The 12103-nt window shown below is 36.8% G+C and overlaps 1 protein-coding gene across 9 annotated transcripts in view; it reads left to right on the plus strand.

Moving 5' to 3' along the window:
- EML5 (EMAP like 5) overlaps window positions 1–12103 on the plus strand; it is a 177946-nt gene that overhangs the window by 132999 nt on the left and 32844 nt on the right. For all 9 annotated transcript variants that reach the window (XR_008382276.1, XR_008382277.1, XM_053600971.1 and 6 more), the window contains 2 exons: window positions 3927–4005; window positions 7427–7556. Coding sequence is in view for 7 of the 9 variants with exons in the window: in XM_053600971.1 (XP_053456946.1) it covers window positions 3927–4005; window positions 7427–7556 (209 nt within the window). In the remaining 2 variants the exon portion in view is untranslated. The remainder of the gene's footprint in view (window positions 1–3926; window positions 4006–7426; window positions 7557–12103) is intronic.

Genomic DNA, 12103 nt, shown 5'->3' on the forward strand with positions numbered 1-12103 from the left:
TGGTACCTGTAGCTCAGCAGCTAGGGCATCAGCCACATACCCTGGAGCTGGCAGGTTCAAATCCAGCCTGGGCCTGCCAAACAACAACTACAACCAAAAAATAGCCAGGAGTTGTGGTGGGCACCTGTATTCCCAGATACTTGGGAGGCTGAGGCAAGAGAATCAGTTAAGCCCAAGAGTTGGAGGTTGCTGTGAGCTGTGATGCCACTCCACTCTACCCAGGGCGACATAGTAAGACTCTGTCTCAAAAAAAAAAAAAAAAAAGAACGAACAAACGAAAAAAGAAAACTAGCGGAGATAAAATTGCTGTCTTGAATGTGAATGGACTTTTACGTAGACATAACCTTTTTGTCACAAGCAGTGGTCATACAGAGTTTAGATGACCACTGTAGCTGACCACTTATCATTGGTGCTATACAGGGATGTTCTAGACATGTAAAGAAGCCTCTTGGTTTCAATGGGAAGATGGATGCAGTTACTTCTCTGATTCTTTCCAGTTCTGCTTCAGTTAATATACTACTAAGGGAAGTTTTTTTTTTTTTAAAACACAAGTACATCCTTTAATAGCAAAGTCCCAGATCTAGCATGGGCCTGAGTGACTCATTCTGCCTGCTTGGATTGGCTGTCTGGAGAATTCTTTTAGGTCAGAATTGGAGGAGCTTAGGCTCTTTAGGCAATTTCCTTGAAAGTAGCTCTAGCTACTAGCCTTTAAGTTGGTTTACATTTTACTGCTCATTCTTAAGAACAAATATAAGCTTAAATATTTTATTTGAAATTCAGATTGCACTGCAGAGAAATAAGTATGACAAGCTTTAAAGTTTACAATATATAAAGCATCTTGAATTCTCATTTAGTTTATTTTTCTTTTTTTATCTTCTTTCTTCTGATTTCCCTGCCATTAATGGAATAATTTAAGCCTTTTCGTACATGCAATAATAAACTCAAAAGAACAGGCCTTTTAATATATGCAGTATAACTTAATTACATTAAACTTGTAAAAATATGTTACAGAAGGTATTTTACCAGTGTTAAATTCAAATTTATATTGTAATCTTTTCCCTTTTTTGTCTGCTGCTGAAAAGAGGTTCCAGGTAATCTTTTCTTTGCTATGCTCACAAGGCCTAATTTTGTTATCTGTATATTTACCATTAATGAGCTAGGTTACTTGGTGTTCTTTACCTCTATTTATGGTTTTCTACTTTCTTCCCTTTGGAATTAGTATACCTGAATAGCATCCTAATTACTGGACTTATACTATAAGTAATGGCTTTACTAAAACTTTTATCTATTCAACATGTATAATTTTGTACATTGTATAATTTCATTTTAAGGAATAATATACTTTATATAAAGATCTTCATAAAAATTAAAATACACCTAAATATTACATAGGATTATATAGAATAAAAATTACCTTTTTATTGTTTGAATTACAATTAAAGCTGTCAGATAATAACACCGAATAAAGGTCATCAACAAAATTGCCTTGGAAGAAAAGCCAAGGTTCTATCATTCTTTGGGATTATTCTAACAGAAATATTTTTAAATGTTAAATAGTATGAATTCACTTCTGTTTTTTACTTATGAACATTCAAAAAGTATATGGAAGAGGTTTATTTTTTAATTTTTTAAATTAAATCATAGCTATGTACAATAATGCAATCATGAGGTACAATGTGCTAATTTTATATACAGTTTGAAATATTTTCATTGAACTGGTTAACATAGCCTTTGTGACATTTTCTTAGATATTGTGTTCAGACTTTTATATTCTACATTTAGTAAATTTCACCTTTATCCTTCTAAGATGCACCGTAGGTGTGGACCCACTAATTACCCTCCATGAAGGAGGTTTTAAACCAGAATTTCTATGCTAACTTGAAAAGTTGCTTGTATTTTTTTGATAAGGACATTTTTTTTTTATGATACTAGTCATTCTGCTTCTTATATGTGAAAACCCACATTTATTTTATATTGCATGTATCAGATAAAAACTCTTCATTACTTTTTATAGATGTATGTCTTGATAATCATTTTGAAAATCTAAGGACATTTTAATTGCTTAGATGTTAGAATTTTTTTCCACAGGAAAGCTCATTTTTAGCATTTCCTGATTTAGTTGTTTGAGATTGAATGTTAACTTATAATTTAGGGAGGGATTCTGGAATGATTGATTTACATTCAATATTTAGATTATTAAATATTTGAATAATAGTTGAGATAAAAATAATGGTGCTTTTTTATAAGTTAATGAGTTTTTGAGAGGAACTAATGTGAACTCTATACACTTGTTCAGACATGGGACATTGTAAGTAGATCCTGAACAGAAAAAAGAGGGCTACCTTTGAGAGCTCCTATGTAATTAAAAGTTGATAAATGTTTAGTAAATAGGGAGAATAAGAGAAGAGGAAAAGTTGGAGGTAATAATAATAATAGTAGTAATGACCTTTTACTGAGTGTTGTATGGTTTACAGTGTTTTGTGACTGTAAAATATCTCCTTTGAGTATAAATGAGTGATTCATGGCATTCAATACAAGGGACTTAGGCTGGGCACAGTGACTCATGCCTGTAATCCTAGCATTCTGGGAGGCTGAGGCGGGTAGATTGCTTGAGTTCATAAGTTCAAGACCAGCTTGAGCAAGAGCAAGACCTCATCTCTAAAAATAGCTGGGCGTTGTGGCGGGCACCTGTAGTCAGCTACTCCAGAGGCTGAGGCAAGAGACTCACTTGAACCCGGGAGTTTGAGGTTGCTTTGAGCTATGTAAGCGTGGCACTCTACCCAGGGCAACAAAGTGAAACTCTGTCTTAAAAAAAAAAAAAATGGTTCAGCACCTATAGCTAAGTGGTTAGGGCACCAGCCACATGCACTGGGGCTGGTGGGTTTGAACCCAGCCAGGGCCTGCTAAACAACAATGACAACAATAACACACACACACACACACACACACATAGCTGGGTGTTGTGGTGGGTACCTGTAGTCCCAGCTACTTGGGAGGCTGAGGCAAAAGAATCACTTAAGCCCAAGAGTTTGAGGTTGCTGTGAGCTGTGACACCACGGCACTCTACCAAGGGTGACATAGTGAAACTCTATCTCAAAAACAAACAAACAACAACAACAACAAAAAACCAATGCCAGGGACTTCAGGAAGTAAAGAAGGTAAGGGCATGGAGGAACAAGTAATAAGTACAAATTTGAACCCAGATGTACTTTCTGTTGCCAAAGAGTGTAGAAAGTTCTTAGAACTATTACCAAAATTCCACTGAAGGAGAATGTATTGAGTACTACTATATGTAAGGTATGCTGTTTAGAGTTAATAATCCAGACTTTGCCGTGGCGGCGGCGCCTGTGGCTCAGTGAGTAGGGCGCCGGCCCCATATACGAAGGGTGGTGGGTTCAAACCCAGCCCCGGCCAAACTGCAACATAAAATAGCTGGGCGTTGTGGTGGGCGCCTGTAGTCCCAGCTACTTGGGAGGCTGAGGCAAGAGAATCGCCTAAGCCCAGAAGCTGGAGGTTGCTGTGAGCTGTGTGATGCCATAGCACTCTACTGAGGGTGATAAAGTGAGACTCTGTCTCTAAAAAAAAAAAAAGAATAAAAAAAGCTATTTAAAAAAAAAAAAAATAATCCAGACTTTGTTAATAATGCACCCATCAAGAAATTATTGTTGATTTGTGTATAAACAGTCCATTCTTATGCTATTATAATATTTACATATAAAGCATACCCAAAGGAATTAAACATAAAATGAATAAAAGTTTAAATATTTTCTCTCTATCTTCCTGTTTTAGAAGCTATCAAGGTGTAAAGGGCAGTTTACACCTTGGGGGAAGGTGTGACAGACACCTCTCTGAATGGCAGGTGTGGGAGGCTCAATGAAGGCTCCAAATGCTATGTGCTTTTTCTCCTTCCTCATTTTCTGTTTTAGGCCCCCAGTGAGCAGGGCCCCTCCACAGCCAGAGAAACTCCAGACAAACAATGTTGGCAAGAAAAAGAGACCTATAGAGGTAAGAAAGCCCCACTCCATAATGACACTAAAATGTACCCAGAGTTTCTTTTTATAAAATATCCAAGTCTTGGCATTAGTTTTCATGAAAATAAATGTATTGAATAATCTTTTTTGTTTGGACATAAAAATTGATTGTTTAACTCTAGCCCATGCCTGAGTTTTGGATTGATATCCTCAGTTTCTCTCTCTCTCTCTCTTTTTTTGTCAGTCTCTTACATTTCTGTGAATAATACCCTGAATCGACTTATCTCAGAGGACTTTTAAACATAAATTCAGTAGAACCTCTGTAGTTGACCACTTCCCTACATTGACCACCTCCTTAAGTTAACCTAATTTCTTCTTCTTTTTTTTTTTAAGAGACAGAGTCTCACTTTGTCACCCTGGGTAGAGTGCCGTGGTGTCACAGCTCACAGCAACCTCCAGCTCTTGGGCTTAGGTGATTCTCTTGCCTCAGCCTCCCGAGTAGCTGAAACTACAGGCGCCTGCCACAATGCCTGGCTATTTTTTTGTTTCAGTTTGGCCGGGGCTGGGTTTGAACCCACCACCTTCGGTATGTGGGGCCGGTGCCCTACTCACTGAGCCACAGGCACTGCCCAGTTAACCTAATTTTCATAGGCCACACATGCACCACATGTACATATCAGTGTAATAGGCTTAGTCCCTTATGCCACCACCTCCGTATATTGACCAGTTTGTTACAGTCTCTTGGGTTGTCAACTTACAGAAGTTCTACTATATAAATGAATGATATATTTTTTACAGAATCACAGACGCCTTGGCAATGTCTTGTAAGTTTCAGCCACTAAGTAGTATTTAAATTTATATGATACAGATTAAATCCTATGCCGAATCAAGAAATTTAACCTCATGTGATGTTTTCATGGTAGAGTTTGTAAAGACATTTCTCCTTCTGTCTCTGCTTCTAATCAAAGAAAACTTGCACAATACTTGAGGAAGAAGGAAGGTTCTGCAGGCATTTTATAACTCTAGTATTAGCAGCAAACAAGCAAACTGTTTGCTGCTAATAAACATAGCAGCAGGCATAAACAAGGCATAAACAAGGTGTAAAGCTGTGGGAAGGTGATTTTTGTAGCTCCCTCCCTACCCCAGCCCTACAAGGTCAATGAAAGTGGACACTTGCATTGCAGAGTTATCTGCCTAAACCTTAGCATGAGTTGTCAGAGACAAGTTTACTTAGTTTTTGTCCACCAATGCTAATTGTGCTGTTTGGATTCTTCAAAGATATAACTTGACATAATTTATCCTAGTTATGTATCCAAATCAGGTATTGTGACTACCAGTGAACACAAATTGAAATATTCTTCTTTTGGACACAAAATGTATAGTTGTCCCTCCACATCAGGGGGGAATTGGTTCCAGGATCCCCTTGTGGGTACTGGAATCCTCAGACACTCAAGTTTCTTGTAGAAAATGGCATAGTATTTGCAAATGATCTATACACAGCCACCAGTATACTTTAAACCATCTCTGGATTGTCTATATTACCTAATACATTGTAAATGCTATATGAAATATTTGTTATGCTGTATTTTTTTATTTGTATTAGTTTTTATTGTACCATTTTTATTGGGTTTTTCTCCCAAATATTTTTTATCCATGGTTGGTTGAATCCTCAGATGTGGAGGAATGGCTATATTTCAGTGTTTAACACATGAAATCTTAACTAAGATTCTTGGAATCAGATTATCTTGTGATTCCATTTTCTTTTTTTCTAATTTTATCTAAAAAAGTATGGAATGTTATGTTTCAGCTGCCCAAAATAGGTTACATAGAAAAATATGTCTAGCTTAATTTTGTGTTTGAAGTTTGAAAACATCAAAAATGTGCCCTCCTTTTTGATTGAAGACACTGGCATTATGTATGGGACAAAATAATGGTGATTGTTTAGACATGACAAAGAGTATAATTTTTTAAGGTAGTAATTAAAACTGCTCAAGCAGCCAAATTTATTATTTCATTACAAATAATCTAAATTTAACATAGTAAAGTTTTTACAGAAAGCCAATATTTGAGTCGCCTTCCATCATTCAAATTGCATTTTGTAATATGAAAGGTTTTTAATTTCTAATCTGGTATTATTTATAGAGCTTCTAAAAAGTTAGAGCACAATAACTGTTAAGACATAGGACTACATTCATTTGCTCAGTGAGTAGTAGACATTCTATTGATCTTTGGCAGTGTAGTAATTCTGCAAAGATATAGTTAAACTCTAAGTCACAGCTGTGAGTCTTGGAAATCCCTTATTTATGATAATCGCACTCAGTACAGGCAAGTGAAAATCAGTCCTAATCCTATCATTAACACTGAGAGAAAAAGAGCTGCTGTCCAACTACAATGTAATAAATCTAGAAGCACACCAAACCTACTGTAAATGTGTCAATTCTTATAACTACATTGTGAACCCTACAGGTGTTTCTGGGTTCCTTTGCTGCTCTCACTAAATGTTTGATAATTAACAACAACAATAAAAAGCACCAAGAACTTTATACTACTATGGACAGACTCAAAAAGTTTACTTACACTGTCCTTCTCCAGGCAATAAAATGCCCTATATATGATATCTGTTAGAGTTGGGATGGAAGAAAAAAACTCTATATCAGTGTTTTTCAACCTTTCTTATCTCCTGGCACTAAAGAGTAGTTAAACTTCTGCAGCACACTAAAATTATGTTGATCAAATAAAGAGAGAGAAAAAAAAAAAAAAGAATATACTTACTGAGTGGCTCAGCACCTGTATCACAGTGGTTATGGTGCCAGCCACCTACACTGAGGGTGGTGGGTTCCAACCAGGCCTGGGCCAACTAAACAACTGCAACAAGAAAACAGCCGGGCATTGTGGTGGGTGCCTGTAGTCCCATCTACTTGGGAGGCTGAGGCAAGAGAATTACCTAAGCCCAAGAGGTTGCTGTGAGCTGTGACACTACAGCACTCTACCAAGGGCGACATAGTGAGACACTGTCTCAAAAGGAAAAAGAAAAGAAAGAATATACTTACTGAGCTATGAACTTCTTTTGAAGATAATTAATGTCTGTTAAAATTTTCGTGGCTCACTGCTGTACATGGTAAGTAATAAAACACTGCTATAATTTAGGTAAAAACTAAATGTTATTATCATTTCATATTCACAAAATGATTACTGAAGAAATAAAATTTATAAATTTAATTATCACATTTACTCTTGTCCAGTTTTCTCATTGAACATAATATATTGAGTGAAACATTTCATCGGTTTTTGTCTACCACCTTTGATAGATCCCTAATAAATAATTGGCTTAACATGACTCAGCATAAATATCTTACAATTTTTCAGTCTGATTCACTCCAACCAAATTATTTTAGGACTACAGAGAGGAAGAATATAACTGTATAATGGTTTTATCATTACCATTATTATTATAGGATCTTGTGTTGGAGCTTGTTTTCGGTTATCGAGGAAGAGATTGTAGGAATAACGTTCACTATTTAAACGATGGTGATGATATAATTTATCATGCTGCGTCCATTGGGATTCTACACAATGTTGCTACAGGTAGGAAACCCTGATCTTCTACCCCTCCCCAACTCTGTAAACTTAGAAATTTTCATCTAGCAGCTTAACAACCTTTGTTAAAACTACAGATAGTAATTTAAAAATGCATAACAGAACTGTTCAGAATAAAAATACTTCGTATTTAAGGATTTTCTGATAATATTTCAGGTAACCAAATTTCAGTCCTATGATACAATAGTGAAGATTTCATAATGCAAAGTTCTCATAGAAGTGAAGGTTAGGGGGGAAACAGGGAGAAGGATTGGTGTGCTCCTACCTAATGAGCCAATGTAAGGGTATAGGGCACTCTTGGGTGCGGGACACAACTATAAGAAGGACTCTAACTAACAAATGCAAACATTGTAACCCAGTTATTTGTACCCTTACATTAACTTGAAATTAAAAAGAAGTGAAAGTTTACTGTATTTTAAAACCATAATTTTTAGTGAAACTTTAATTCTGTTTCCCTATAACCTCATGCTGCGAATGGATGATTGTCTCTGACAGTGAAAGTAGCATGTCTGGTGAGTGAGTGCCGCATTTGAGGGGTTTTCTTACTGAGGCTTTGGATAGCCAAGGAAGAAGCTAAGAAAGCTGCTTGTCTTTGGTTATATCAATGAAACCTTGTTTGATTCAAGAAAGCAAGAAAATATTTATTGATGTTCAACTGATTGGATTGTTGAAGAGCAAAAAAAGTTCTCTTAGAGTCATCTGATGACCAGTGTGATAACCCTACTAGTGACATTAAGTATTTAATTTTGAATTGTTCTAATACGTATAATTGCAAATTTCATAAAGTCAGAAAATTGGAAGTGAAGAGAGGTTATCCTGGGAGGCCGAGGCAGGTGGATTGCTTGAGTTTGGGAGTTTAAGATCTGTCTGAATAAGATACCTGTCTCTGCTAAAAATAGAAAAATTAGCTGGGTGTAATGGCAGATGCCTGAGTCCCAGCTATTTGGGAGGCTGAGGCAAGAGAATCACTTGAGCCACAGGACTACACCCTGGGTAATAGAGTGAGACTCTGTCTAAAAAAAATAGAAAAGAGGGGTATCTATTCTAGACATTATTTCTGGCTTTCCTTATGATAGCTCCACTATGATTGGGTAGAGTGGTATTAAACATTAATATGATCTTTCTGTTCTGCTTTTCTTTTTTTTTTTTTTGAGATGGAGTCTTATTATCTAGCCCTCGGTAGAGGGCCCTCGCCTCAAAGCTCACAGCAACCTCAAACTCTTAAGCTTGAGCAATTCTCTTGCCTCAGTCTCCCAAGTAGCTGGGACTACAGGTGCCCATCAGTGCCCAGCTAATTTTTTTGTTTAGTTGTCATTGTTGTTTAGCAGGCCCTGACTGGGTTTGAACCCATCAGCCCCAGTGCATGTGGCTGGCACCCTAACCACTGAGCTATGGGCATGGAGCCTATTTTGCTTTCTTAAAGAAAAGGATTCACCAGGATCAGACAAATCAGTGGCAATTTTCATTTAATAGTTTGGGGGCATTTTAAAAGTACTACATACTGGTTCAACATACGCAAATCTATGAATATAATACACCACATCAATAAAATAAAAAACAAAGACCATATAATTCTCTCAATTAACTCAGAAAAAGCCTTTGATAATATCCAACATCCTTTCATGATCAGAACACTTAAGAAAAGAGGCAGAGAAGAGACATTTCTTAAACTGATAGAGACCATCTACAGCAAACCCACAGCCAATATCATATTGAATGGTATAAAATTGAAAACATTTCCACTTAGATCAGGAACTAGGCAAGGATGCCCACTGTCTCCACTGCTATTCAACATAGTAATGGAAGTCTTAGCCATCGCAATCAGGCAAGAGAAGGCAATCAAGGGTATCCAGATAGGGTCAGAGGAGATCAAACTCTCACTCACTGCTGATGATAGGATCCTATACCTGGAAAATCCCAGGGACTCAACTTCAAAACTCTTAGAAGTAATCAAGGAATACAGTAGCATCTCAGGATACAAAATCAATACGTACAAATCAGTAGCTTTTATATATGCCAACAATAGTCAAGCTGAAAATGTAGTCAAGGACTCTATTCCTTTTAAGTAGTGCCAAAGAAGATGAAATACCTGGGAATTTACCTTCACAGGACGTGAAAGATCTCTATAAAGAGAACTATGAAACTCCGAGAAAAGAAATAGCTGAAGATGTTAACAAATGGAAAAACATACTATGCTCATGGCTGGGAAGAATCAACATTTTTAAAATGTCCATACCACCCAAAGCAATCTGCAGATTTAGTGCAATCCCTATTAAAGTACCATCATCATACTTTAAAGAGCTTGAAAAAAATAATGCTTCATTTTATATGGAATCAGAAAAAACCTCAAATAGCCAATACATTACTTAGAAATAAAAACAAATCAGGAGGTATCATGTTATTGGACTTCAGGCTATACTATAAATCTATATAGTGATCAAAACAGCATGGTACTGGCACAAAAAGAGAGGTAGATTTATAGAACAGAATAGAGAACCAAGAGATGAACCCAGATACTTATTGTCATTTGGTCTTTGACAAGCTTATCAAAAACATTCATTGGGGGAAAGACTCCCTATTTAACAAATGGTGCTGGATGAACTGGACAGCGACCTGGAGAAACTGAAACTGGACCCCCACCTTTCACCATTAACAAAAATTGATTCTCACTGGTTAAAAGATTTAAACTTAAAACATGAAACTATAAAAATACTAGATACTACACTTGATCTTAGCCAAGAGGCTTGGTATATACCCAGAAGACCAAAAATCACAATATAACAAACACATCTGTACCAGAATGTTTATTGCAGCCCAATTCATAATTGCTAAGTCATGGAAGAAGCCCAAGTGCCCATCGACCCACAAATGGATTAACCAATTGTGGTACATGTATACCATGGAATATTATGCAGCCTTAAAGAAAGGTGGAGACTTTACCTTTTTCATGTTTACATGGATAGAGCTGGAACATATTCTTCTTAGCAAAGTATCTCAAGAATGGAAGAAAAAGTATCCAATGTACTCAGCCCTACTATGAAGCTAATTTACAGCTTTCATATGAAGGCTATAACCCAATTATAGCACAAGAATATGGGGAAAGGGCCAAGGGAGGGGGGAGGTTGGGGTGGAGGGAGAGTCATGCGTGGGGCCTCATCTACGGTGCATCTTAGAATGGGTACAGGCAAAACTTACTACCCTGTTTCCCTGAGAATAAGACATCCTCTGAAAATAAGACGACCTTACAGGAAAGATAAGACATCCCCTGAAAATAAGACCTAGTGCATCTTTGGGAGCACACCTTAAAAATAAGACACTGTCTTATTTTCAGGGAAACAGGGTACCTGCAGAATACAAATGTCTACATATAATAACTAAGAAAATGCCATGAAGGCTATGTTGAACAGTTTGATGAGAATATTTCAGATTGTATATGAAACCAGCACATTGTACCCCTTGATTGCACAAATGTACACAGCTATGATATTTAACAATAATTAAAAAAAAAAAGAAAAATAAAAATACTAGAAGAAAGTGCAGGGAAAACACTTGAAGAAATCGGCCTGGGAGACTATTTTATGAGGAGGACCCCCCTGGGCAATTGAAGTAACACCAAAAATCCATTACTGGGATCTGATCAAACTAAAAAGCTTTTGCACAGCCAAGAGCACAGTAAGTAAAGCAAACAGACAACCTTCAGAATGGGAGAAGATTTTTGTAAGTTATGCTTCCGACAAAGATCTGATAACTAGAATCTACAGAGAACTCAATAAGAAAAGAACAAATAACCCCATTTCTATGTGGGCAAGAGACTTGAACAGAAACTTCTCTGATGAAGACAGGTGCATGGCCTACAAACACATGAAAAAGTGCTCATCATCCTTAATCATCAGAGAAATGCAAATCAAAACCACTTTGAGATATCATCTAACTCCAGTAAGATTAGTCCACATCACAAAATCCCAAAACTATAGATGTTGACATGGATGCAGAGAAACAAGAACGCTCCTACACTGCTGGTAGGAATGCAAGCTAATAAGACCTTTTTGGAAAGATGTTTGGAGAATACTCAAGGAACTAAAAGTAGACCTACCATTCGATCCTGCAATTCCTCTACTAAGTATATACCCAGATGATCAAAAATTATTTTACAACAGGGACATTTGCACCAGAATGTTTATTGCAGCCGGATTCATAATAGCCAAGACATGGAAACAGCCCAAGTGCCCATCATCCCATAAATAGATTAACAAATTGTGGTATATGTACACCATAGAATACTATGCAGCCATAAAAAAGATGGAGACTTCACATCTTTTATGTTTACCTGGATGGAGCTGGAACATATTCTTCTTAGTAAAGTATCTCAAGAATGGAAAAAATAAAGTATCCAGTGCACTCAGTACTACTATGAAATCAATATACTATCACCTACACATTCATATGAATGGCAAAACCTAACTATAATCCAGAAAGTAAAAGGGAAGAGGAGAGAGAGGGGAGGGGAGGGGGAATATGGGAGGAGGGAGGGTATT

This window comes from Nycticebus coucang, chromosome 9 (genome assembly GCF_027406575.1).
Source record: "Nycticebus coucang isolate mNycCou1 chromosome 9, mNycCou1.pri, whole genome shotgun sequence".
NCBI classification, from domain to species: Eukaryota; Metazoa; Chordata; class Mammalia; order Primates; family Lorisidae; genus Nycticebus; species Nycticebus coucang.